This window comes from Aspergillus caelatus (assembly GCF_009193585.1).
Source record: "Aspergillus caelatus strain CBS 763.97 unplaced genomic scaffold BDV27scaffold_136, whole genome shotgun sequence".
NCBI classification, from domain to species: Eukaryota; Fungi; Ascomycota; class Eurotiomycetes; order Eurotiales; family Aspergillaceae; genus Aspergillus; species Aspergillus caelatus.
The window spans coordinates 85-26,606 of NW_022475399.1; the positions used below are offsets into that span (position 1 = coordinate 85).

The following is a 26,522-nucleotide window of genomic DNA, read 5'->3' on the forward strand; positions in this document are numbered from 1 at the left end:
CTCAAACCGTGCTGCATACTGATTTGAAATTCCACTCAGAAGGGACGCCGCTTGCATTCTTCAGAAGGAATCCTTCGATCGCGGTTCCTCCCGCCCATGTTCATCGTTGAAACACATCAGCCCTAATATCTCGTATTCCTGGGATCGAAGCGGCTGAATACGACGCGAAGGGTGATTAGTTGCAGTAGTAGAGACACGACCATAGTGGTCGTACTTTTGATTACCTCTGATAAAACGCCGGGAACAGTAGAGACGGCCATTACTCTGCCAAGAAGATAAGTTAAGTTCCCATATACTGGTTTTCTGAGTGATCCAGGACTAGAATAGATTTCCAATGTACGGAGTAATGATGTAAGTAGGATATTGAAAGCGAAATCAATTCCCGTGACTAGACCAATTCCGGATGTAGACTAGCGAGTTCTACCGCGATGGGGTTGAGTGCCTCAGGCTCCTAGGACAACATCATCTCAATTTCCCTTTGTCCTCATCGCTTACTTAAACCACTTCTTAGCACCTGTGCGCAGGTCCATGAGTTGATACCTGAATCTCGTGGTAGCCATACTCTGCTCCCTGTCACGCCTTTTTTTTTTTTTTTTTTCTACTTATATTTTCTTGCGTTCATCCTGTCCATTCCCTACTATGGCTTAACCCCACCGATAGCGCGCCTCCGAGTTTCCCTCGATCCTCTTCTGTTTTCTTGTGAACTCTCCTCCCCTCCCTCCACCAACCCGCACTTGCATTTCTTCATGACGGCCCGGACCCCTAACAGGGCGACTGGTGCCCCAGAAAATGCAAATCCCACGGTTCGAGACCAAACGCTGCAGGATCAGGGGGAACGGAGTGAATCGCCCGCCTTACCAAGCCTGACCAACAAGAAACGCCCGCGATCCCAACCGGACAACACCTCCAGTCCTGCCTGCAATCAATGTCGCACGCGGAAGATTCGCTGTGACCGACAGCAACCAAAATGTTCCAACTGCCGCCGGGCGGACGTCGAATGTGACTTTGCCACTACCCCGAAGCGCGTCGACCGCACCAAACAACTGCTGAATGATTTCAACGGGGTCGTGGCCCGCCTAGACCGGGTGGACAATTCGCTGGCGAAGCTATCCGAGCAGCTGCAGCAACAGCAGCCATGTCGGTGCTCCCACTCCCCGGTCCCATCGCAGGTCGATAATCCTTGGGGAGCGCCCGAGCCCGCAGCCATCTACACCACATATACCCCAAAGAGCTCCACCTCGTGCCGATCCCCCCACCTGATGGACGTCGACAGTTCCGAAGACCGCGATCCGGACATTTCCCACGGCGATCTTGTCGACTTTGACCAGGGAGGCCAACGCCTGCTGGACTACCCAGCCGCATTGTCACTGTTTAAGAACCTGCAGCGACAGATTACCCGGTGCCTGACCAAGGATGTGCCGCAAGGGTCGGAATTGTGGCAAGTGGTCGCCCAGCAACCCGGGTTCAAAGAAAGTTTGGAATCTCAGCTGGAGCGGTTCCCCTTTGGTGGTCAATGTCACGAACCCGTCATCGTGAGTGATCACCGACCTATCAGTACACCGCCTCGCTACCTATTAGAGCTGTCCTTGGATGGCTTCCTTCGCCATATCAATATCCATACGCCCATTTTCAACGACTCCTCTCTAGAGAAAGCCATCGATACGCACTACCAGTCTCTATCGGCCGGAAACGGCGACGCATGGGCCCTGGTCTTTACCAACATCATTGTTCTAACGGTGGCCCTAGATGCCCGTGTCGCTCGTGCAACCGCCTCCCATCTAGTCAGCATGAACGACGATATGCTCCCCTCCTTTCTGAAGAATTGCGACCGAGCGTTAGCGGATTTGAACCGGTTTACTGGGCCATGTGTGATCAATGTTCAGGTGCTCTTGACTCTGGTAAGGACGGTCATTAACTCCCCTGAAGATGAAACACGAGGATGAAAAGACAACCAGCAGGCTAACCCTTGATGCACAGGCTCTCGTCGCTAGAGAATTCTATAGCAGCGTGGTTTTTGAAAAGGTCTGTCAGACATTGTGCCAAGTGGCCCGCTCCACGGGTCTTCATAGGGCTCACGGAGCACGAAGCATGAGATGGGAAACGATACCGGAACGTGAACGGCTGTTTTGGGTGGTCTACACCATGGATAAGCAGCGAGCCTTCCTGACAGGCCAACCCTGTGATCTATACTTATTCGACTCCGATATCCAATTGAGGAGCTGCGGGGAGCGTGCACCATTCCCGCTGCGGCTCAATGCTGCCTACGTACATATGATGACGATATGGGAACAGATTTTCATCAATCTCTATTCTTCCCGAGCTGTCCTCGCCGGCACGGCCGATCGAAGTCGCCAGGTGCAGCAGCTGTGGGGTTCATTGAATGAATGGAACATCAAATACCATGCGCTCCTGAGTTCACCCATCCTCGAGAAGATGACTGACCTAGCGCCCATGCAGCTCGAGTTGAAATACTGCTTCATGGTGAGCCAGGTCCTCGTACATCGCTGTGACCGCAATGCACGCTCCCAGCAGCGGTATCGGGAACCCGCCCGCAATTCTCTCAAGCTCATCGGTCAGGTCGCCGGGGATCACCGTGGCATCACGCTCGCGCGATGTGCCGTCCTAGCCAGGTTTGTTGTTCGCTCCCATCCAGGCTTCCATGAAGTCGCTGACTACCCCTAGGATGTTTCGAAACTATCCGCTCGTCGCTATCCATGATCTTTTCTCTTTCTGTTTGATAGACGGCGAGCCGGATAACACGGAGGACGGGCAACTCATCCATGAGACTCGCCGCCACCTCGAGCTCCTACACTATGCGGACTTTCCTCAAGCGTACTTTGCCCGACTCGAGGTTGGGTTGAAATGGTGTACCGACATGCTGGATACCATCAAGGACTGCTTATCCCGATCTGCGGCAGCCAGTGACTGGGGACCAATCGATGGCTCTTCCACCGGCCTCTCCGACCGCACCCCCCCCTCAGAATCTGAACTCTCGTCAATACCCCCGGACGCGTGGGCCTCGCTGAACCTCGCGATGGGCCGCGACGAGATGCTTTGCGGTCTCAGCCCTTCAGGACCCCCAGAAGGCCTATTAGACCCGGGATTCTCTGCCTTTGGATTGACCACGTCGTCTACAGGTGATAGTACCGTCCCAGCATTCGCTCATGGTGGTGATAACCCAGCAGTGACGATGCATCCATCAATGTGGGTACCGGCTGAAGTACCCTGTAGCTCCTCTGAACCCCTTTTCGACCCCGAATTTACCCGAAGTATAATGTCATGATACCACTTTTGATTTGACCACTATTCCTTATGTCACGGCCCGGGCGGCGTTTTTTTTTTTTTTCTTTTTTTTTTCTCCCATGCTCATCACTCTACTTCACACCCATTTTGCATGTTCTGTATATGAGTTATGATACCTAAGACCCTTTAGAGCGATGTCGATAACCTACTGCAAATTAAGTACAAATGTACAACAAAAGCATTGGCCGCTGCGGCCCGAATATGAGAATATATATACTTGCTTCAAGAATTAAATTAGTCATTACAATTTGCTTGTAGTAATTATTTAGTAAAAAATGTCCAAATTGTGTAAGATACAACTCGTTGGATTAAAAATAATATTCTATCACATTTTTCAGAAGTACACAACGAGATGTCGTCTTCTCAGCAGAGTACGTCCCTAGGGCTAGCTTCAGCTGAATGCCTGACACTTGAATTCATTTTCTTTCAATTTTTTGATTTCTTCTGCTGGCATTATCAACCCCGATCATAAAGGTAGAGGCGGCCGGATAGGCGGTAAAGTAACGACATAACTTCTTTTATTTCATTCATAAAATTATTATATTATGCTCATCACTAGTACTTCTTGGGGTCATATCAACATTTTGCAAACCAGACAATGCCAGTCTAAACTGATAAAGAAAAGACCCGAAACCGGGAAAGAGATAAAAATAAAAACACGACAGACAGGAGAGTTCGAAATAGCTGGCCACCAACCCAGCAGACAACTCTCATCTCTGGGAAGGCTCAGGTGTGCTTGCTATTCTTGGACCACGACCGAATCCGAGCACCATAGCGATAGAAGAGCACGGGAATTGGGATCATCGCAATGCTGATAAACCCGAGGGTACTCGACGCCCAGGCAACGCCAAGATTGTGATACATGAAAGGCCCAAAGAGGGGAAACCCGGCGCCAAAGAAGCTACGCACGAAGGTGTTGGCACCGATCGCACTGTTGGCGATGGTCGGGTACACGTCGACCAGGTAGTTCAGACACTGCACGAAGACCATGTACATGCCTGTCCCGACGGGGGCACTGCCGATGACCATGCCAGCCCAGTGGATATTGGGGTTGGATGTCCAGGCAAAGATGAAGAGTCCAACGGGCAGCAGACATCCTCCGGCGATCATGAGGGGCAGCCGTTGCTCGGGGACCACTGCCTTGTTCCCGTCGTAGTTGCGCCGCGTTTGGATGACCACAATGGCACAGCCGATCAGAATCCCGACCATCATGCCGATATACGGGAGGGCACTGATTCCCAAGGACCAGCCACGGACTTCGCGGAAGGCGATGGGGTACGAAACGAACACGAGGTATAAGATACCATAGATGAAAGCCTAGTGCGTTTGTCAGGACATGAGTGTGTCAATGTTTCCATAGCGGGTATCCTTACCTGGTAGATGGTGACCAGCAGAAGAATCGGCTCGGTAACCAAAAGCGCTGGGCACCGTTAGCATGTCCTGAATCGGACGAGGAAAAGCGCACTAACCAAATGGTCTAAGCAAGAAGATGACAAATATATCCTTGATTCCCTTTTGCTTCCCATCAAACACCGTGTGGACGTCCGGGTTGCCCGCCTTGCGGATGGCGGCAGCCTTGCTGCGCAGAATAGACCCGGCAAATGTCTCAGGCAGCCCAAAGATCACCAGCACTGTACATGACCCGCCCATGATGCAACTGAGCCACTGCGTGAACCGCCACCCCAGATAGCTTTCCACGATAAAGTTACCCATCAACGGGGCCAACACCGGACTGCCAAAGATCGTGCCGATGCAACATGCCATCGCCACACCACGTTGCGCGGGATTCCACATGTCCACCAACGAACCTCCGACAAGAGACAAGGGAGCCGCGCCAAAGACTCCCGTCAGGAACCGACCGATGAGAACCGTTTGCAGATTTTTCGCCACGGCCACGGGAATACAGAAGATGGTGAAAAGAGCCATGCCGATGACCATAGGCCACTTACGCCCGAATCGCTCGGATAAGGGACCCCATACGGGCGGACCAACAGTGTAACCCTATCCAGTCAGTATACCACACAGATGGGAAGAAAGGATGATAGTGCGACCTACCAACAGGAACAAGCTGATTCCAAGTGTCACGACTGTACTGCCGACATTGAACCGTTGCGCGATTTGGCCACTTCCACTGCTGAAGATACTACTGGCGATACATGTGCAGAGATTTCCATAGACCCAGATGGCTGTGACAAACGCCCGGTATCCGAAGGACCAGTTTTGGGGGTTCGCTGGATCATCTGGTCCATCCCAGGTGACTAGGTTCGGGTCCGTCTTGGGTTCGGCGTTTGAGGGAGCTTTCTGGCTTTCGATGTCGGTAGGCTCTGATGATAGTCGACTACCCGGGTGAGGGGAAGGTGTAGAGTCCGTAGAGACAACATTGGGTAACCCAGCTGCCGCCATTGGGGACGAATATGTGGAGGATGACAATTTTTAGAAGCGATCGGAAGAAGATCTTGGACTCGGGTCAAATATCGTTCAAGACCGGCGTATGACAAACAAATCAAAACAAAAGCAAGAAACACCAAATCAAGAAAAAAATAGATGAGCGGAAGGATTCAGTCCAGATTTAATCCTTCCCTATGACAAGAATAGCGTTTCTGATCCTATTCCTGCCTTTGTCTTGGCAACGGGTGGACAAGTCCTATATACTCCCATCAGAGCTGGCGATCGTCCCCTACACCGCGTACGTACGCGGTGCTCGGACGCCGTACCCCGAGCCATTAATCATCGGGCTTGTTGTTCCTTCGTCAGCATTGTAAGTTTTCCATCTCCACTTGTTCAGGGCCAGTTGTGCAATAGTAATCAAACTAATATTAAATTATGGACAGAGGAATTGATTCCTCATTTAGGGGTTCAACTGAATGATTGCGTCGCTCGATTTCCAACTTCCTGACAAAGGCCGCAAGGGCTTTTGTGAATCACGTGAGACTAACTGATCACCCTCATCCCTTAGTAATCAACCCAAGTAACAACCTCCTTCATATTTACAATTATTTGAGTTGAATAGTATTATTGTACAGCTGGGGGCTAATTGGATTAACATGAGTAGGGATAGCTTAATACCTCTCTACAAGACTTTGATGTTCCAAGTAAATTTGTGTTTCTCTAAATAGATGACGCTATAGTCATATCCGTAGCTATCCTGGCTTCAAACTGACAGGCAACTGCTATGGCATCTACAATTTTTCTCAATCTCTATCAGAGAGCTGCAATACGAGTGTCCAGACATTGTATCGAGATGGTAGAGATTGTCCAACTTGGTTGGGATGCCAAACTTGGGGTCGAACATCCCGCAAGGGGTTCCAGAATGCCAGGCATTGTGGTCTAGTTAGATGACTATACCTGAGAAAGGATAGTGTGACAGTAATCAATGTAGCTCTAGTAGTGCCATGGGAAATTGCAGATTACCAATCCTACATTACCAATCCAGCAAGGTTGCTCTAATCTGCACTAATTGAAGCAGGACGGATTTCTACCTCACTGGAACTGGTCCGTTTACCTCAGTCCCTGCTGGGGCATAAATTAAACTAAAGAGAAATATATTGTCTGAACTTTGTAACTAGATTATTCTATTCCTAATTCATTGACATGCAGATCATTACTACTTCCTGGAAATATCACACCACTTGTACTAGAGCTCACCGCTGATCAGTGCTAACAATTCCGACACGTCGCCTGAGGTCTCCAAAGACAAAACTGTGTCCTCGATTCTCTGCAGCCTCTCCGAGTCAATCACGGAGCTCGCCAGCTTGCGCCATTTCTCACGAATCTCCTCGTCCGTGATGGGGGGATCGAAACCTTTCGGCATGGCGACCACATCCTCCACAGACTCCCCATCGTTAAACTCGACCACGATACGTGCCCCGCAGAGATGACCCGGCTTATCGAACTCCGAGCTATGAACACAGGTTGTCTTGTCAATGAGGCTCCACACCGCATCACTATCCAAAGCATGAGGCTCGAACTGATCGAGCAACACTTGTCCATACACCAGCTGCGCGGCACCAATGTACGCCGCGTTCATCTGTCCACCTGTCGCAGTCAACGGCCGCTCCTCCGGGGCCCAACCGTCGTGTGCAAACACTGGCTCGGACAGAGAAACCGTAATGTGACGGATATTATGCAGCTGGTCAACGGCAAATCGGTCAGGGTATTTCCGCTGGAGCTTCTCGAGGGCCTCGATCTGTCCATGGCAGCCTCCGACACAGGCATGCAATTTCACGCGGATATTCGTCGTATGCCACTCCTTCCCTAAGCCAGTCGTTACCTCGGACGGCTTATACTGTGGACTCCGGCCGTTTCCTTGTGTGAACATGGTAAGAAAACCGCCATAGCTGCGGTCGAAGACTTTCTTGATTCCGACGTATCCGTCGCGAGCCAAGAGCGCGCCGAAGAGCCCGTTGCGAGCGGCGAACGCGTGCTGTACGCGCTTCACCATCCCTTCATACTGCGCTGCCATCAGCCCGCCCGCCTGTGTGCAGGCGATCCCGACTGCTGACTCGGCGTCATCAGGGGTAAGGCCCAAGAGCTTTGAGGAGGCAGCTGCCGCTGCTGGAGAGCCGAAGACCGGGCCTGAATGCCATCCCCGTGAAAGCAGATCTGCGCCGTACATAGCGGATCCGACTCGCGGTCCGGTTTCGAAGCCCACGATTAGGGCAACGAGGAAATCGAGTCCCGAGACGACGCTCTTCCTGTGTCCCTTGGACTGCACTTCCGCCGCGGCGAATAGTGCAGGCAAGAGGACACTGGCGGAGTGGAGCGGGGCGGCACTGTGGTAGTCATCTAGCTCTACGGCTTGGATGAATGAACCGTTGAGAATAGCCGCTGCTTGGGGACCGTACCGCTATGTATTATTAGCCGTTAATTCATTATTAGGGTATTGGATGGAATATACCCGGTTGTATCCTATGACACTACAATATCCTTCCGGTTCATAGTCATCGATAGCCTGGGCGGCTTGCTCGGACCACGGGACGTGAGATCCGACTAGGCCACAGGCGATGCCGTCGAGCAGCAGATGTTTGGCTCGTTGGAGCACATCAGTGGGGATGTCTGATGGCTTGAGCTCTATCACCCAGTTGCAGAGCTCTGCGGTGACGTTCCCTTCTGGCGTGGAGTCTGTGACGGTCATTGTGTTTTGATCGCAATGTTGAATACAAGGAACATGGACTTTCAATCTCTCATTGGGCATTAGAGGTCTTATTCATAAATAGAGCTATACGGCCGCTCGACCCCGAGACGGTTCTTGGAAATTCCTCCACGCGGGTCCTCGGGGGTGTACGCCTCCCCTTCGCGGACCGGCGTCCGAGTCGCGGGAAGCATAGCAGTTCCTGAAGCCGAGCAGGGCGAAATTGTATGTAGATTGGGGGCGTTAGTCACCGAAGGTCAAGGAGTGATGGTAGTTAAAAGAGTAGTGCTCACCAGAGAGACAGGAGACATTGTGACAGAACCACACATTCTATGGAACAGATTCAAAGATGCTCTCCTATACTAGCCACTGTCTGCAGACACTGCTCGGTGTCGCGTCCCTGCCCTACCGGCAATACCAGGCGTACTCCAGCCCTCAAGCACCCCTCCAAGTTCCCCAAGTCCCCCAAGCCGGACCCCCAATCACCACACTCGTCTCCTCGTGCGCGGGGTTCAGCTACCCGGAGGTTGCCTGCATTGATCGCTACGGATCGCTCCTCCAAGGCGGGTTCGAGCGCAAAGTGCGTAACGTGCTTGGCGACGCCGACACCTACATCTCCACCAACGCACCGTCGGAACCAACCTTCTCCGACCTGCAAAATGCCGATTTCCTGGTGTGGAACCAATCGGCGGCGAAAGCCATCCTCGGTCCCAACCCAACTGTCGATTTCATGTTCAGCATCGAGGATTGCTCCCACGAGGCTCCCGTGTACGTCCCCACTACTAACGAACTGTACTTCTCCCGCTTACAGCAAGGATTCCTGCCTCAACTGGTGATTAACTTGAACAATGATCCCCCAACCTTGGAAGAGAAACTAGCCCAGCCACCCATCTACGCAGCCACAGGAGCTCGATTCCGCGATGGCCTCCTCTACCTCGCCACCATAGGCGGAAACGAGTCGCTCGCAGGCTACACCTTCCGTCCAGGTCTGTATACATTGAATCCAATTACCGGGGAAACTCAGGCTCTTCTGAACAACTACTACGGATATTATTTCAATGCAGTGGACGACCTCGACATCGATCATGAAGGTCAGATCTGGTTCACAGACAATGGTAACACTGCCCTTTCCCTTCCCTCCCCTCCCCTCCCTCTATCAAATCTAGCTAGATAGATAACCCATTCTACAAAACCAAAAGACTACGGCCGCCCTTGCCAAGTAAACACCTATGCCCCACAAATCAACGCTGCAACCTACCGCTTCAACCCGAAAACCGGGCTTGTAACCATGGTCGACGACACCCTCCTGGAACCCAACGGCCTCACCTTCTCCCCAGACAACAAAACCGTCTATCTGACCGACACAGGCGCCGGATCCGCCATCATCGATCCAAACATCTACCCAGCACCACACATCGCCTACAATTCCACACGCAAGGGCCGCACCATCTACGCGTACGACGTGGCCCCATCGCGCAAGGCGCTACTGAACAAGCGACCCGTGTACCTGTCCATGGAGTATGCGCCGGATGGAATCAAGACATCGCGGGAGGGGTATCTGGTATCGGCAACAGGGAAGGGTATCGTGGTTTTGACGGATGAGGGCGAGCCGTTGGTGCGCGTACAGACTAATTTCACGGTCATTAATATTGCGTTTGCCGGGCAGGATCGGGATGAGCTTTGGGCTATTGGGAAGGGAGGTGTAGCGAGGATTAGATGGGGGTTGAAGGGGTCTTATGCTTAAAATTCTGGTTTCACCTTTGATTTGGGTTGGGTTTCATTTTGGGTTTAATTTGGGTTGATGATTTTCATGTCTGGTTTCGTTTTTTTTTTTTTTTTTTTGTGTGTGTGTGTGTGTGTTGAAAGTGAGATTTTAAGTCACTTTTTTGTCTGTCAGCGAAAGAGATTGAAAGCAATAAAAAAGAGATCTCCATTATCCTTGAACAACCGGGTTTTTCGTTGCGCTTATTTTTGTAGACAGGCCACGGTAGTGGACGAATACTCTAATTTAGGGTTCGTATGATCTTAAACCCCGCGTCATGGCGCCGCGTACAGCGACTAATTCTATGCGATCTATCAGATTGTTTCGGCTAGATTGGGCACTGGGCCCCGCTAGGGCAGGATCAGCCCCGCCGGAGATGAGAGGATGCTTGTGCATACGGCTTAATTAGAATTACCGACGGCGTGGTGGGGGCAGAGCCTCGGAGAAGAGATGATACTTTGCAGACGGCTGAATTATGTGTTCCGAGTGTGGTCGCAGAATTAGACCGTCGGAGATATTTGGGTGCTTTTACATGCCTCCTGACCAAGGTACTCCGAAGTCGGGCTTATTGTAGGAAATGCACAGACCTTGGCCATGGTGCTGCTCAGGTATGTGTAGTAATCCATGTACACGACGTCATTCAACAATTTATGATTGTAATCTAGCTATGTAGTCTTTGGACTAATCCTATCCAAAGCATCGCCAGGTACTTATTTTGCCAGCAAATGCTTCTGGGCTTTGGGCTTTTCTTACTTCACAAGTGGTATGCTGCAAAACATCACTAAAAGAATGACACGGACATGTTAGGGCTGTTACTACCAAAAGGTGTTCACCACGTGCATTTCATTTCACACGACACGCCTTCTGACGATCATGACCAAGCCGTGGACCTGAGACGGTGCATTCAGGCCCAGAAAAAGTAATTACTCGATACTTGCGGGTCTTTCCTCAACTAGAAAGTGCAGTCACGATATCTTGCTTCAGCTTGGCTTTTTTTCTTTTTTTTTCTTTTTTTTTTTTTTCCAACAAATTCTTGTACATTTTTACCGTTTTTGTTTCGGATAGAAAAGTCGACTTTCTGCGTTCCAACAAGCAATTGTACCATGGACAGATCCCCGCCCTGTGCGGCGTAGAAATGGCAGTTCTGCCTTCAGCATCCCGCAAGTTGAGGTCAATGTCTCGATGATTCAGTAATTCTTCCACAATTAGTTTACCATTCATACCAATTGCATTCATAAGCGGAGTTGGGTCGGAGGAACCCTGAAAATTGATGTCGACTTGCGGACTGAGTAGCAGAGCCTCCCCAAATGAAGCATTGCGACTTGTTACAGCCCAGGAAAAGAGGCACTTCTTATCTCGCGCCCCTAGTAATAGCCGCCTTTGATTCTGCTGCTCCAAAAAAATATCATGTGCATTTGGTACTGCTGGAGAATAGAATCAAAGTACAGCAATAATTATCCAGCACCTGCTAGACCACCAATTACCACGCCTGTAATCGCGCCCATGTGGCTGCTGTGGGAGTTATTGGTCCCCAAAACAGGGTTTGAGACCACGGGGTTTGAAATCATGGTCGCTGGGGTGCTTGAAGTTGTCGAAGTTGCGGATGCTCTGGTGGTTGTGAGATTAGCGATGGAGGAAGATGAACCTAGAGTTCAAGTATATCTTTGTCAGCTTTCAGGTCTGTAGTAACTACTTGAACGAGTAATAAAAATCTCTTAAAATTGGGTTAAAGTGAATAAAAGCTCTATTAGTAGAGGCCCTATTTAAATAGCCCACACTGTCCACGGAATCTGTGGACCAAAATTCATTATAGTTCGGCTTACAATAGAAGTAACTGTTATCTGGAAACAGTGACCAGAAGAAATTTGCACAGTATAGGCTTTTATCGGCGGGATATATAGCAATCAGTCTTTGTCAGGTATAGTTGCTGCTAATTATAGCTCTTGGGGCAGAATAAATCATCCGGACAGTATCTCTGGAAGCCACCCCGGGTTGTGCAATATTTTATTTTGCTGTCCAGACAAGACCTGTTTCTATAGACGGTGAATCTATCCGGGATTGCTGAGACAATGAAATCGGAAATCAAGATACATTTATCTGGCGATAGCAATAGCGATAGACAGAAGGGTCAAACAGTAACAAAGCAATAGAAGGAAAAAGAAGGAGACTGAGGAGAATATAGAAATGCTCCTAGCAGATGATCACAAGGCTGAGCCCCAGACTAACTAACTAGCCTGATGAGGCTGAGCAAAAGTCTTGCCTTGGTGCTGCTTATGCAGATCAGGGTTAAATCAGAGCGGGTCTGCCTATCAAAAACCCTCCCCAGAGCCAAGTCGGGGGCGGATCCCAGATTTTGGACCCGACCCGATGCCAACTCTATTTGGTAGTATAGCTGGTGGTTGAACAATTTTGAAAAAAAGAAAAGAAAAGAAAAGAAAAGAAAAGAAAATAAAATAAAATAACACAAAATAAAATAAAACAAAATAAATAAATTAAATTAAATAAAGGCGCGTAGAAATGACGTGTGGTGCTTGTTTACCGGTTACGTTACTCCTATAGCCGACAAACCAATCGAATGTCAGCCTAGAACCAACCGGATCTGCACTGATACATGCCTCCTAACGTAATCATCGGCAGCACCCGGCCCAGACACTCGGTCACGGCAGCTAAGGCGCCCTCAAGGGGGAGTACCGTTGATTTTCGCGCTGGCATCCCAACATTCTCTCCCCCCCCCCCCCAAAACCACCACCCACCATCTCTCTCAGCTGTGCACTAATGTGCACTTCTCGCATCCCCCTCCAACTTTGCAAGTTTCCCTGAAGGAATTCCTATCTGTCTACTGCGGACTACCTTTACTGAGCCAGCTATTAAATGAATAAAATCCAGAAACCCTGCCGGTCGCTCCAGTCATCCGGTGCACCGGTGAGAACTGGTCATCATCGAACAGTGGGAAGGAAATCTAGGACTGGATGCCGTTCCTGCCGGTGAGCTGTGTGGGAAAGGTGCCAAAAGTGGGGTGGGTATGTTCTAACTGTCGCTCGCAGTGCTCGCCACATTAAATGCGATGAATCCCCAGATAGGTGTCGAAATTGCACCTCAACCGGTCGTGTTTGTGATGGATATGATGTACATCGGCTGCCTGTCACCAAGAAAGCCGGGGTGGATGCCACCGGTCTAGCTGTGACCCTGGTGATCGCTCACAGGCCTACCTGGCCAATGACCTCGGACGAGCGACGATGTTTATCGTACTTCCAGCATCGCACAGTTCCCATGATCCTCGAGTTCTACGACTCATCGCTCTGGCGCGAAGTTGTTCTCTGGATGAGCCAGTCCGAGCCAGCCGTGTACCATGCAGTGATCGCTCTGAGCGCTGTCCATCAGGGCATGGAGATGAGAGGGATGCCATTGTTGATACAAGAAGCGTATAATATTTGGAATTCCTTCGCCCTTGAGCAACTAGGTCGGGCTTTTTCCTGTTTGATCAAGCGCCGTATGTCACAGGATCCGCGCCTGCGGGATGTCATCCTGATTTGCTGCTTGCTCTTCATTATGTTGGACTTGCTCCGGGGACGGTACGATGATGCCTTTAAGCACCTTAAAAGTGGTCTGCGAATCATAAAGGAGTATACGGCTCAGAAGGCTCCAGTCTCCCGGGTACCCCGGGAGGAGGCCGTCGAACCGGGTTTAGTCGAGACCTTTTACCACCTAGGTATTCAGTCCACACTCTTTGGGGTCGAGGCGTCCCGCCTGCCGATCGATGATGAGTCAAAGCAGGGCGGGAGCGGCAGTGTAGCATTTGATAACCTAGCACAGGCCCGTCAAGCCTTCAATACCCCTCTTAGAACGGTCTATCAATTTACCGGGCCTTGCATGGGTCTGTCTCCTGTAGATATAGCGTCCAACTATGAAGCCCTACAGTTAGGACAGCTGGCGGCGTGGTCAAGCCTAAGCCAGTACATGGACTCATTCGATCACTTTTATCGTCGCTCATATTCGGCTCTTAGTCCAAAAGAACAAAGAGGGGCCGACATGCTCTATTTACAGCAGCTGGGCTTGGCCGTCTCACTGAAGACATGCCTCCTGGGTGGAAATACAGCTGCATATGAACATTATACATCGGATTATCGGAAAATAGTTTTACTGGCGGAAAGAATCGTTAAGAGCTTTCCCGAGCCTCCAGCCGTTAGCATCAACAATGGCGTGATTACAACCCTATATCGCACAGCCATGGTCTGCCGTGATCTTAATATCCGCTGGCGCGCGATTGAGCTTCTCCAGACTTGGCCTCATCGGGAAGGGCCCTTTGACTCGAACTGGTTTCTCTATGTCGCTTTGGAGACGATGAAAGCCGAGCTATTGACTAACTATAAATCACAGGAGAACAAAAATACCCCGGACTTTCTATTAACCGATTCGCGTGGTGAGGAGCTCTCATTGAATAAGGTCCTGGTGAAGATTTTAGAGAACCAGCGGCACACGGCACGAGCAATGGGAAAGGGACTTGACGACGGGACGAGCTCTCCACTAGAGCTCGCTGGTACCGTAAAATGCATGGCAGGCTGGGCCTGTGTCCGAGGATTCAAAGCTGTGGTAAGAAAGTATAACTGGCGGAAGGACTCAGCAGGCTGTTGATCGTACGCTATTTTTTTCTTTTTTTCTCGGGTTAATGTGGCAATTAGTATAGCTGCAATTATACGGGCATGTAATGATAAGGTGATTTCCCTGGATAAGTTTACCAATCATAGAACCATATAGTAAACTATATGAGCTGCTTCAGCGTTAGGGCCTATACAATCAAATACCATGTTCACTCCTAGTAACTCATGGACTACGATACTACAAGCGTGTCTGTTTCATTTGTCTTGGAAGTGTAGCTAAAAATGAGTGATTCAAGGGGGATGTGGGTGTCAGGTTGACTGACTATAAAGAAAGTTTGATGGTTTAAGCGCTATTTATTCTTCTAATGCGGGCGACTATGCGCCGATGCAGCCAACAGCATGCCAATGTAGATAGAAGAAGAGACCTTCATGACGGAAAATAAGGGGACGAGGCTGGCTTTCAAGGTCCTAACAGACAATTTTCAATTGTAAAACGGACTTGATATGATTGAATGACTCCCTACTTTCGCAACTGATGTTTTGCCTCTACTTATACTACTCGCAAGATGTGCTTGGTAAATCCAGATGCAAGATTGGTGATCCGCAAGCCTAAACCGCATGGAGTTTAGGCTTGGGCAAGATAAATTGATCAGCATGCTAAGCCGAATTAAGCGTATATTTCGCGACGGAGCCTGATCATTGGTTCGACCATCACAAGACGTACTAAATTTATTACATGGATTACCGAATAAAAATGAGCGACGAACACCGGCTGTGCCACATTCCTTTTGGCGGAGTCTGGGACAAAAGACTTGAATAGTACCGTGACGCTCATGCCAAAAGATTTATGGGCCGAGATTCGTATCAAAACTGGGATAGCCATATTTTTTTAGTAATATAAGAAAAGATCAAAGACTACAAGATCTGGTCCCAGTCCTAAATATGGGGGCGAGCTTTTCGGAGAATTCGATCAACTCTAGATATATATTCTTTATATGATACGTCGTTGAGTCTAGCTAAGAAAAAGGGAGAAAGTTGAACTTTTTGTATTGATTGAGTCAACAATTGAGATGTCTGGATTCTCCAGAGAGAGAGATATATAATTATATCTTGCACTATACAAGCTACGGTAAGGAAGTTCTAAGGTCTCTCCTACTGCACCCCCAGCAGAAGGACTAGAAGATATGATCAATGACCATACACTCCTTGGCGCTATGTAAAGCGGAAATTAGAGAAATCAGGGCGGTAAAACCACGCTTGAATTCGTTGTGTAGAATGGTATGATGACGTTACGTCTCAACTGAGTACGATCTTGCTGGCAATTGATAGACCGAGAGCGGTCAACTAGGCGGTAATGATACTGCTAGAATTAGAAGGCTACGGGGAGTGACGTAATGCTCTACCTCAAAAATAACTAGTGTATCTCTCTGGTTTAGACAGTACGTTTAGATGGACTAATGAAATGCTTCACATTTGATAGAAACCATAAAATTCACGATAGTATATCCTTCGTCAATGTACAACAATATCTAGTAAACCATTTTCTCTCCATAATCCCATTCTCAAAAAGAAAGACCAAAGGAAAAAAAAAAAAAAAGTTCAGTGCTTAACCTCGCCCAATGACTCGCCCAACGCTTGGCCATTGACGATGACCGGCTTGGCATCCATGGCAATATACAAGGCGCGCGCAAACTGGGTCTTGCTGGGGTTGCGCCAGCAGTGGTTGGTACCTCTCTGCACGGCAACATCACCCCTCTTCATCAATCGCTTCTCGCCGCCCTCGACCTCCAGCTCCAGCTCGCCCTCAATGACGACTCCGAAGTCAACGGTCACAGTGCGATGCCACATGGGCTCACAGCCCGGGTGGTAGTCGACGTAGCGCACGACTGCACCACCCGGAATCATGAAGGGAGGGTGGTTGACGAGATGCTCTTTGTATTGGTTCAAGTCAGCATCGTGGCTGAGGGGAGCGGGAAAGCTCCCGAGGGTGTAGGCGAGGAAGAAATCGACGCCAATGTTGGTGCGCTCCCATTCGATTGGTTCGGGGATCTTGGTCTCGAAGGTGGGGGTTCCATCTTCCTTGTGGGTCGTGATGAAACGGTGGACTTCGGGGAAGTCTTTCTCAGGAAGGGAGCCCATTTTGAAGTGTGATTTGGTTTGGATTGAGTGGATTGTTTATGAAGGAATTGAGGAATTGATTGAGTGATTGAGTGATTGTTTGTGGTGAGTGAGTTGGATTAAGAACCTCCATGATTGGGATGTTATTTATGTTTTCCGTGGTTTGGATGATGTCGGTCATCGGAGGACGATGGTTCGGAAGCTTGTGGTTTTCTCGGCGTCGTTTCAACCGTGGGCGGAGGTCGGCGCCCGAGCCCCGCATGTCTTATGCAAGCATTTGGCAATCTCATGGGTTGGTGAGTAATTCAGGAACATTGCTCATGTAATTCGTATTAGCTGAGAAACTTCTTTTCTTTGTCTGTTCTTGTCACTTCTTTATGTTACTCTCATTATGTTACAGCCTCCAGTCCTCTGTCTTCAGTCGATGATGGTATGAGTTTTGTTCTCTATTGCTGAGGCTTTCTTAGGGTTAGGGTTTCCGTCCCATGTACATATTCTACTCTACGTAAGCACTCTACTTTTCTTTTCTCTAAAAATAATCTTCTGGCATTTCCTTTGAAAGAACCCTTCCTTAACGCTGTAATTGAATTGCCTCTGATCGACCGATCATATTTTTTTTTACCAATCAAGAACATTCCTGAACCAACAAATCGCAATGACTACGGAGTAAGCTCGTCTCCATAATACTTTAGTGCTTATGGTTGGAAAAAGTCAAATGAAAAAAAGCCAGCGATGGTATAATTGGTTCTCTATAAAGACCTTCACTAATAAATATCCACCTCGGTGGAGAATGGGTCACATATAGTGTGACAGAAAATTCTAAAAATATCTAGGAAAGAAGAAGAAGAGAGAGAAAGAGAAGACAAAAGAAAGGAAGAAAGAGGGAAGGAAGAAAGAATATAAAAAAAAAAAAAGCACAAAAAATGAAGAGGATGAAGAGAAAGGCAATCACAAATCCAACTCTTTACTCCAGAGCAGGACCAGTCAAGTTCAGTTTAGCTCGTGCAACAGCGCCATGTCCAACAATCCACAGCTCATCCAAGTTCTTGCCACCGAAGACCATGTTCACAGCCGTGAAATTAGTCTGGATGCTCACCAATGGTGTGCCAGTGGTATCAAGGATGTCAACACCATGACCCGCTCCGGTAACCACATATCCGTTGCTAGCCACCTTGAGACCATCAGGAACGAAGTCCTTCGCTGTGTAGATCGGGCGACGGTTTTTGAGATACGATCCGTCCTCGCTCACATCAAAGGCGTAGACCGTGCGACGGTTGGTGGAGTTGTACTGGAGCGATGGCACCTCGCTCAATGGCACTCTCGGGTCGATCATGGGGACACCGGCGTCAGTGTCCGTGAGGTAGAGTGTTTTGTAGTCGGGAGAGAAAGCAACACCATTGGGACAATGCAGGGTGTCATCCACGATGTTCACTGCCCCAGTTGCGGGGTCGTACCGATAAACTGATGCCTGGACCTGAGGGGCGACGGTTGAGGTACCGTGGTTGCGGGCGAGGACTATCGCTGAATCAGTATGGACTAAGGTGGGATACCCGGGTCCAGGAACTTACAAGGATCACTAAACCAGATACGACCGTGCTGGTCGATATCCATGTCGTTGGCCTGTACCAAACGTTAGTCCGAAAGTTACTCCGTGAAACTCACTAGGGCGTGTATCCACTAATCTGCATAAATGCGACAAAGAGGACCCGCGTCGCGTAGTGGCGGTGGGCATGCTTACCTGGTTAAAGTACCATCCAAAATAGTTGTTGACCTCAATGGTCGATTTGCGGGTTTTGGGGTCCACCGAGTAGATTCCTGGGTGATAAGGACCCCCTTCCAGGGTGGAATTACCACCTCCAGCAGAGAAATAGATCTTTCCATTGCGATAACGGGCCCCGGATGGAGCATAGAGGGGTGGGTCGGTCAGCACCTCGGAGATGGTAGGGGAGTCGCCATCCAGACTGATGACCTGCTGGTGTAGCTCCCCTTTGCCTAGTTCCGAGAACCACAGCTCGTTGGTATCTGGGACGTATACGGGCGCCTCGTGCCCGCCAGTCGAGATAGTAAACACAATGTCGTAGGCCGGGTCGGATCCTAGGATTTCGCTACCACGCTTTTGGTCCCAGACTAGGAATGTGGCCTTTCCAACCTGCTGGAACGAGTCGTCATTGGCTACCTCGGTCGAGGAGTAAGTGTCCACGCTACTGATGTCGATGCTGGCCTTGCGGTAGAAGTCAAGGGGCATTTTCGACGCATATCGGTACATGCAGGCGACACGTGGGAAGCTGTAGCCAGTGCAGGCTTGAACCAAGGGGGTGGAATTGTTCCCGGCAGATGCTAGCGGGGCTATGCATAGCGCCAGGGAGACCAATCGCAGAGATAGATGCATGATCGAACACGTGGGTGCTTCGAGGATGGTTTCTAAAGATACACACTGGAGGAGTGGATGTTGATGCTACCCAAATGAGCAGAGAAAATACCCTCTACTTATACTTCGTTCTCCATCGCGTAAACTACAGACTCAGGTCCAGCTGAGGAATAACACTGCCTTCCAATCTCCTGTTGGGGGCCGAATCCTTCATCATCTTACGTTCAAGATGAGATACATCGAGGCTCGAGCACTATGATAGACTTTCGCCAATGCATCAACCACATGGCACACCCCGGCCAGACCACGTTGTGTCAGGGGCTGAACAAGGGTGGCCTGAAGTGCAGAGATCCTGCAGGATTCTGCAGGATTCTGTGACACAACTCAAATTAGGCTGACGATTAATTAGCCATGCATAGCGCCGGAGAAAGTAGGTTATTCGGAGAAAGTATGTCGTCGGAGCAAGTAAGCCGTTCGTATCCGCGTGTCGCTCGCCGAGACCCCGACCATGAACCTCCGCCCTACGCAGGTCCACCAAGCTCGTTGAACGTACGCCAAGGACCAGAATCCGCGTATGGCACACATCGAAGTACTGGAGTTGCGCAGAGAGAGATGCTGACATGCAGACATACAGACATGCTCCGACAGCAGTTTCATGGGACCGCCGTCGGATGGGATGGACGATATGGCATGATTTCACGTTGAAATGAAGACATAAATAGCCTCGTAGTTTCCGTGGGTTTGTTCTTATCATCATCACGACAAGAATACGAGAATACCAACCAAGAAAACAACCGTCTCAAACTCAATTCTAACCACCAATCTTCAATCTTCACAAGATGCACTCAACCAAGGTCACCTACCCCGAGCCTATGCAGCTCACGGGCATTCTCGATCAATACGAGTCCTTCCAGGTTACACCTTGCATTGGTACCGAGTTCCCCAAGGCGAGCCTGGCTGAATGGCTCTCCTCGCCCAATGCCGATGCCCTGTTGCGCGACCTGGCTATTACTAGTAAGTATCATCTTAACTCGCAACGAGAAAAAAAAACCAAAGACAGCCACTAACTGATTACTCTAGTTGCGCAACGAGGCGTTGTCTTCTTCCGTGCACAGACTGACCTGGATGGGGAACTCCAGAAGGAGCTCACCCACCGCTTGGGCGTGCAGTCTGGTAAGCCAGCTGGCCACCGTCTGTCCAAGCACCCTCTCCACCTCATCCGCAAGGATGACCCGGAGATGGGTATCCTCGACCCCGGCCGCCAGCAGAAGCTGCACGCCGTCGAGAACACACAGAAGCGTCAGCGCGCCGTCCTGGAGTACCACAGCGATGGCTCCTATGAAGTCTGCCCTCCTGACTTCACCATGCTCCGCATGACTGAGATCCCCCCCACCGGTACGCTAGCCACTACCAAATTACTGCACCCCACATACTGACAGATTCAGGTGGCGACACCCTCTGGGCCTCGGGATATGAGCTCTATGACCGCCTCTCAACCCCCTACCAGAAATTCTTCGAGTCCCTAACCGCCCAGCATGAGGTTCCCTCCTTGCGCAAGCTGGCCGAAACCGAACCCGGCATCTACGATGGCCCTCGTGGCGCCCCCGCCAACACCGACATGCAATTCAAGCAGTCCCACGTACGTACCCTCTCCTCTAATTGAATTTACTGGATCCCATCTAATCTTCTACAGCCCATGGTCCGCACACACCCCGTAACAGGCTGGAAGACTCTCTTCGCAGGCGGCCTCCACTGCCGCCGTGTCAACGACGTCACCGATTTCGAGAGCGAACAGCTCCTGAGCAAGATCATCTCCCTCGTCGGCGACAACCACGACCTGCAAGTTCGCTTCCGCTGGAACAACCCCGGCGATGTTGGTGAGTAACATCTTCAAACCATGGTCCGATACCCTGTCTAACGTCGATAGCTATCTGGGACAACCGTTGCGTCCTGCACTGTCCTACCCAGGACCACTACGGTCTCGGAGGCCGCATGGGATTCCGCACCATGGGTATTGCTGAGCAGCCTTACCTGGACCCTAACAGCCCTTCTCGCCAGGAGGCTTTGGCTGCTGCCGCTAAGTGATTGTGGAAAGTGACTGTCTGATCTTTCTTTTGTTGCGCACTTGTTTGTCTGTCGTGCCTCACGGTGATTAGTATATTGTTTGCTTTGTTAGTTGATTGGCCTGATGAATGTTGCGATATGTTTATTTTCATAGATTTCTTTCCATAGAATGAGAACAAGTGCTTTTATGTTATACAAACTTTTGTTGTGTAGATGGTATTACTACTGCTCTGCGTAGATTATAGGAAGTCAGGAATTGTGTTTCATTCATTTCATATTTCTTGCTTCAAGCTCTCTTTACTATTGTTATATAGATCTTACAGACAGAGAAGAAAAAATATCTGATTCAAGCGCGCTGGTGAATATATAAGATGGTCAGATAGTGTAATTATACTTTCACATTACAAGTCCATAGTATGAGGATATAAGGCTGCTTTCCACCAGCGTCATAGTTAAAATGAAACAATAATCTAAATGAATGTTTCCATTTCAAAAACAGTAAAAGACACAATATGCCTTGCACGGCTTTACCAGCTCTTGAGTCAGAGGAAGAGAGCCGTCCTTTCCCTTCTAGCATGGCATACGAGTGGTATAGTTGGTTAGTGTGTATAAAGTGTAGACACAAGGAAATCGACGAAGAGTATATCAATTGAGGCATCGAAGAGGGATATGAGATCCCTTAGATAATGAAACCAATACACATTTCCTCGGAATGGAATGAATTAGTTCAGACACGAATGGTGGCAATTCGAGAAGTGTGTCTAGGTAGATGGCGCCCACCCCTTGTATTGAGTCTACTACCCGCAGACGATTCAAGAGAGCAGATATATATTGTGTAACGCCTAGGGAAAGCATGACAAATATCATTTTTTTTTAAAAAAAGCAACAATAGCATGGTCTATATAGAAAATGGGCTTTTGCAAAAGATCAATGCAAACAGAAAAGCAAACAAAGCATAAGCACATTCAACCTCCAACTTAACCCTTCACCAGCTTGCTCGCATCCACGGATCTCCATCCTCCGTCATGAACATAACATGAATCAGAGAACCATCTACATCTCCTCGAGAATTCCACTCCGTTTTCGCAGAATCGCGCCATACCGCCACAGGAGAATCGGAACCAGCCCGCCCATCACCAAAGCCCATAGTGCTAGTAGCGAACTACCCCATCCATAGCCAAGCGTTCTATAGATCAAGGGAGCCAGAATGGGTAAAACAAATCCCAGCAGCGAGCGCAGGATCGTTAGCGCACCCATTGCCGACGCGGCATACACCGCGTAGCAGTCCAGTACATAGGCTTGAATACACTGGTAACTCATGATCAGGCCAAGGGCATAGATACCAATTCCGATGTTGGGAATGAGCCAGTGGCTGTGGGTCTGGGCGGACCAGCCGTAGATTAACAGGCCGGTGGGAACGAGTAGAGCGGCGGGGAGCATGAGGATTGTTCGAAGTTCTGGGGTTCCTTTGGCCGGGTCTTTGGAGGTGTAATAGATGTAGATCTGCGCTGGTTAGATATCTGGATGGATGGGAAAGGGGGATAGGGGAGATTACCCGATCGTTGAGGGAGCCTGTGATTTGACTTCCGAGGATGAAGCCACCAGCGATGGAGATGTAGTTCAGTGCTGCGCGGGATGGGGTTTGGTTGTAGATGTCTGTCCAGACAGACTCGAAAGTAGTGATGGATAGGTGGTTGAGGCCAAAGAGATAGCCCATGAAAAGGGACAGGACTTGGATGATGGGCTGTGTTCCGAGGAACGTGAAGGGTCGTCGGAGATCCTGTCTGAAAACATCTGCTAGACTCTTATGGTGCAGTTGAGGGGAGCCCTGCAGTTGGCCCTTGCGGACCGCAGCAGCTTGTTTACGCTGGATCAGGACTGGCCGGAAGGTCTCTCGGAGTGTACAAAGGCCTAGCACCCATGTGATGAAGATGTAAAGAGAGCACCACGCGAATATTGCACGCCATGACGTGTGCGACACGATGTATGCGCCGGTGATGGGTGCGATGGCAGGACCAAGCAGGGGCCCCAGGGTGTAAAGGGAAATGGAAAGGCCTCGCTCTTCCGGAGCCCATAGATCACCAATTATGCCTGCGCCTATCTATTCCGCCCGTCAGACGACGATCAATATACAGCTGAATCCTACTCACCGACAATGGAGCGCTACCAACGGCCCCCGTGATAAACCGGAGAATGAGCAACTGGTAATCGGTACGGGCGAATGCGCACAAGGCATTGAAGATAAGGAACAGGCCATGCCCTGCATTTAACAAGGATATCCGCCCGTAGACTTCTGACAATGGACCGACCACCAGCGGCGCGAAGCTCCAGCCAAGGACATACACAGAAACAAAAGCTTGCAGCATTCCTGGGTCGGTAACATTCAAGTCTGTGGCGATCTGCGGCATGGCGGGCACAATGATTGCTGCGATGACTGGACTGATCAGTCCGTATACCGAAATTACGGCAATACAGAGCCAGCGGTACGAAACCGTCCAATTGCGAGGCTCTTCCCACTCTTCCAATTCTTCCAGAGAAGGAGAAGGGTCCTTGGGGCAATTAGCTTTACACACGACTAGACGCTGAGCGATAAACTTACATCAGACTGAGAAAGCAGTCTCGTTCTTTCGTTTACTTCTTCTTCAGCCATGATGGTCTGTAATATGGACGCTATTTGTGCAATTGTCTGTAGCTTTGCGGGCGAGGGTATTGGTTAAATGTATAAATACGCCAACACTGCCATTGACTTGGAATGAGGGAAGTGGTCAAGAATACGATGGAACAGCGTAATTATACTACGTGTAGAAACTGTGACAGAAATTATCTACGACTATACCCCGGTTCTAGAATTCGGAGTAGAACGAGCGATGCGTGTCGGACGCGATCCCCGAGAAAATGTCAGCGCTAAGACCCGAGTACGAGGAGACGAAGCACGATAGATATGCAGGTGGACCCTTCGGAAGACACTGGAAACTTTTCTAATCTCGGGCTCAATCTTATTGACCATCCACAATGCTCCGAATAATCCAAAAATTTCCGAACATAGCTTACGCTTGACGTTGGGGCACATGAAGCAAGAAGTGTTTAACTTCAACTACTTGTTGTACTCCTGAAACGTTGTCACGGGAGAAAACGAAGCGGAAAGGAAACCAGAAAAGAAATAAAATTTGAAATGTACATCACAGTAACAATCGGTCGTCTAAGTTGCTATCAAACAGGCACAAGGAAATCACTAAATAGGCTCTAGAGAAACTTCGCAGAATCACTCATCCATGGACTTGTTCAAGTCACCAGTATAGATCTGACCCGGTCTCCAGATTCGAGGGGGATTGCCTACTATCGTGTCAGTACAGATGCTTCTAAGCAAAATCAGGGTAGACTCTGGCATACCCATGGCCTCCCTCCAGTGGGCCATAAACCCTTGTGTGCGGGAGAGAATCGACAGAGGCAGGATGAATTCGGGTGGGAAACCGCTAAGACCCAAGATTAGTGTGACTATGATCTAGCAAGGACCGGGAAAGCAACATACAGAGCTTTGTAGACAAAAGCGGCGAACAAATCCGCGTTGGGCCGGAGATTCCTGGACGTGAAGTACTCATCTTCGGAGGCAACACGGTCGACCTCGAATGCAACTTTCAACAAGGGGTCCTTGTCGACCTCCTCAGACAGCTCATTGAGGATTTCACGAATGAAGACAAACCGGGGATCTGTCACACGATAGACTCGGTGGCCGTAACCGTACAGACGTTCCTTTCCTGCCTTGACTCGGGCAATCTTGGCAGGTACATTGGCGATGGAGCCGATGCTCTCAATGTTCTTGTAAGCCACTTCAATGGCTCCGCCATGGAGAGGACCGTACAATGCTGAGATGGCAGAGACCATGCAGGAGATGACATCCGGGAGGGCGGATGCGGTTTGAAGAAGGGCCGCGGTGGAGCAGGTCATTTCATGATCGGCAATCAGTACCCAAAGTCGCTCAATGGCATTCACATATCGCGGATTTGGCAGGCCAGTAGCTGCCTCCACATGACCGGTCATAAGCAGGAAGTTCTCGATATACGATAGCCCCTGGCGGGGTGGAGTGAAGTCACGCCCAATGTGATGGCAGTATGCCGCCGCTGTCAACATAGACATGTTTGCCATGACCCGAATGATTTGTTGATCAGCCAGCTCAGGATTGTTCAGATAGATCGTCTTTCCCACATGAGCCGGGATCGCATCCATATCACTGGACTGGAGGGCGGATAGACCGGCGATGACCATCCCCATAAGGGAACCATCTCGTCTGTTACAGGTCAGCAAGGAGCACACATGGAAGCAATGAGTTTTAGGAAGCCTTACGGAAAGGACTTGACCACATTGAAGACAAAGTTCTCAGGGACAGGAACCTGGTCGAGGCGTTGCTGAAGGGTTTCCGCTTCGGCGGCTGTCGGCCAGTGACCCCAGATCAGGAGATGCGCGGTATCGATAAACGTCTTGCGCCCGACAATATCATTGATGGAGTACCCGCGGTACTGGATGGTGCCCTTGAGCCCATCAATATATGTGATCTTGCTGTGACTAACGGCGGTGTTAGAGTAGCCTGGGTCGTAAACTCGCAGGCCATTCTCCGTTTGATTGGCAGGATAAACTTTGTCTTCTGGCGCGGTGACCTTTTTGAAATCGCTAGCATTGATGGCATTATTCACAATGGGGATTGAGTAATAAGCTCCAGTACGGTCATCGATAATGTGAAGAGATTCCCGCTTAGGGGAGGTTTCTTGGGTGACGGTCATGACGGACGATTGGGCGATGGATGATAATGGTAAGAGGCGATGAGGATGTAGTCGGGAGTCTATTTGTTGACGTCTGATGGTCTCAACGTGCCATATTTATGTCATCAAAGTAGACAATCGTATAGCCATGAATCGGATCAATATTGCGTCCGACTTGTACATGACTGTAAATCGGATTCTATAATGATTCCGGGTTGGAATGGACGTTGTGAGTGGATCTCGGCGAACGGCGGCCGATGAGCGATCCAACGATCTCCGGGGGGGTTTCAGGGCCCGCTGTACAATAGTTAACCGTAACATCGTTATCTCGGGTTCGAGGCGGCTCTAGAGTCTACGGACTATGGATTGGTCATGGTCCTCCCTGAGCTGTGTACCGGGGATCTTGATTATCGCATACGCCGGC

General features: G+C 49.8%; 10 protein-coding genes across 10 annotated transcripts; 4 read left to right on the forward strand and 6 right to left on the reverse strand.

Moving 5' to 3' along the window:
* Nucleotides 1–611: 611 nt before the first annotated feature.
* On the forward strand, nt 612–3,331 carry BDV27DRAFT_131187 (uncharacterized protein). The gene is made up of 3 exons (XM_032067576.1): nt 612–1,898; nt 1,978–2,630; nt 2,683–3,331. Exons 1-3 carry the CDS (start codon nt 747–749, stop codon nt 3,281–3,283), a joined length of 2,406 nt encoding a protein of 801 aa, XP_031925692.1. The 5' UTR covers nt 612–746; the 3' UTR covers nt 3,284–3,331.
* A 698-nt stretch (nt 3,332–4,029) lies between these two features.
* On the reverse strand, nt 4,030–5,769 carry BDV27DRAFT_166037 (MFS transporter; the record flags this gene model as incomplete). The annotated part of the gene is made up of 4 exons (XM_032074090.1): nt 5,359–5,769; nt 4,773–5,304; nt 4,677–4,723; nt 4,030–4,620 (listed from the first exon to the last, which is right to left on the reverse strand). Exons 1-4 carry the CDS (start codon nt 5,704–5,706, stop codon nt 4,030–4,032), a joined length of 1,518 nt encoding a protein of 505 aa, XP_031925693.1. The 5' UTR covers nt 5,707–5,769.
* A 1,168-nt stretch (nt 5,770–6,937) lies between these two features.
* BDV27DRAFT_159560 (MmgE/PrpD family protein) lies at nt 6,938–8,437 on the reverse strand (the record flags this gene model as incomplete). The annotated part of the gene is made up of 2 exons (XM_032072888.1): nt 6,938–8,149; nt 8,201–8,437. 2 exons carry the CDS (start codon nt 8,435–8,437, stop codon nt 6,938–6,940), a joined length of 1,449 nt encoding a protein of 482 aa, XP_031925694.1.
* A 346-nt stretch (nt 8,438–8,783) lies between these two features.
* BDV27DRAFT_166039 (uncharacterized protein) lies at nt 8,784–10,178 on the forward strand (the record flags this gene model as incomplete). Its single annotated transcript, XM_032074091.1, has 2 exons — nt 8,784–9,420; nt 9,802–10,178. 2 exons carry the CDS (start codon nt 8,784–8,786, stop codon nt 10,176–10,178), a joined length of 1,014 nt encoding a protein of 337 aa, XP_031925695.1.
* Nucleotides 10,179–12,956: 2,778 nt separating this feature from the next.
* On the forward strand, nt 12,957–14,890 carry BDV27DRAFT_131190 (Zn(II)2Cys6 transcription factor). The gene is made up of 2 exons (XM_032067577.1): nt 12,957–13,180; nt 13,241–14,890. Exons 1-2 carry the CDS (start codon nt 13,068–13,070, stop codon nt 14,826–14,828), a joined length of 1,701 nt encoding a protein of 566 aa, XP_031925696.1. The 5' UTR covers nt 12,957–13,067; the 3' UTR covers nt 14,829–14,890.
* A 1,503-nt stretch (nt 14,891–16,393) lies between these two features.
* Nucleotides 16,394–17,053, reverse strand: BDV27DRAFT_166040 (cupin domain-containing protein; the record flags this gene model as incomplete). The annotated part of the gene is made up of 1 exon (XM_032074092.1): nt 16,394–17,053. Exon 1 carries the CDS (start codon nt 16,931–16,933, stop codon nt 16,394–16,396), a length of 540 nt encoding a protein of 179 aa, XP_031925697.1. The 5' UTR covers nt 16,934–17,053.
* Nucleotides 17,054–17,676: 623 nt separating this feature from the next.
* On the reverse strand, nt 17,677–19,301 carry BDV27DRAFT_146802 (SMP-30/gluconolactonase/LRE family protein; the record flags this gene model as incomplete). Its single annotated transcript, XM_032070640.1, has 4 exons — nt 17,677–17,731; nt 17,881–18,427; nt 18,481–18,532; nt 18,651–19,301. 4 exons carry the CDS (start codon nt 19,299–19,301, stop codon nt 17,677–17,679), a joined length of 1,305 nt encoding a protein of 434 aa, XP_031925698.1.
* An 818-nt stretch (nt 19,302–20,119) lies between these two features.
* Nucleotides 20,120–21,478, forward strand: BDV27DRAFT_166043 (TauD/TfdA dioxygenase family protein; the record flags this gene model as incomplete). Its single annotated transcript, XM_032074093.1, has 5 exons — nt 20,120–20,294; nt 20,361–20,675; nt 20,726–20,919; nt 20,974–21,157; nt 21,208–21,478. The coding sequence occupies 5 exons, from the start codon at nt 20,120–20,122 to the stop codon at nt 21,363–21,365; spliced, it is 1,026 nt and encodes a 341-aa protein (XP_031925699.1). The 3' UTR covers nt 21,366–21,478.
* A 919-nt stretch (nt 21,479–22,397) lies between these two features.
* Nucleotides 22,398–23,994, reverse strand: BDV27DRAFT_159566 (MFS transporter; the record flags this gene model as incomplete). The annotated part of the gene is made up of 4 exons (XM_032072889.1): nt 22,398–22,847; nt 22,900–23,445; nt 23,495–23,893; nt 23,944–23,994. 4 exons carry the CDS (start codon nt 23,992–23,994, stop codon nt 22,398–22,400), a joined length of 1,446 nt encoding a protein of 481 aa, XP_031925700.1.
* A 569-nt stretch (nt 23,995–24,563) lies between these two features.
* On the reverse strand, nt 24,564–26,119 carry BDV27DRAFT_166045 (citrate synthase-like protein; the record flags this gene model as incomplete). The annotated part of the gene is made up of 4 exons (XM_032074094.1): nt 24,564–24,677; nt 24,735–24,817; nt 24,874–25,629; nt 25,686–26,119. 4 exons carry the CDS (start codon nt 26,117–26,119, stop codon nt 24,607–24,609), a joined length of 1,344 nt encoding a protein of 447 aa, XP_031925701.1. The 3' UTR covers nt 24,564–24,606.
* Nucleotides 26,120–26,522: the final 403 nt, after the last annotated feature.

What these genes read in the sequence shown, in the direction of transcription:
- BDV27DRAFT_131187 (XM_032067576.1), top strand. Translation starts at nt 747, where the DNA reads ATGACGGCCCGGACCCCTAACAGGGCGACTGGTGCCCCAGAAAATGCA. An exon ending in TTCAGGTGCTCTTGACTCTG is followed by an intron (nt 1,899 to 1,977) that starts GTAAGGACGGTC and finishes CTTGATGCACAG; the next exon opens with GCTCTCGTCGCTAGAGAATT. An exon ending in CGATGTGCCGTCCTAGCCAG is followed by an intron (nt 2,631 to 2,682) that starts GTTTGTTGTTCG and finishes GACTACCCCTAG; the next exon opens with GATGTTTCGAAACTATCCGC.
- BDV27DRAFT_131190 (XM_032067577.1), top strand. Translation starts at nt 13,068, where the DNA reads ATGAATAAAATCCAGAAACCCTGCCGGTCGCTCCAGTCATCCGGTGCA. An exon ending in ACTGGATGCCGTTCCTGCCG is followed by an intron (nt 13,181 to 13,240) that starts GTGAGCTGTGTG and finishes TGTCGCTCGCAG; the next exon opens with TGCTCGCCACATTAAATGCG.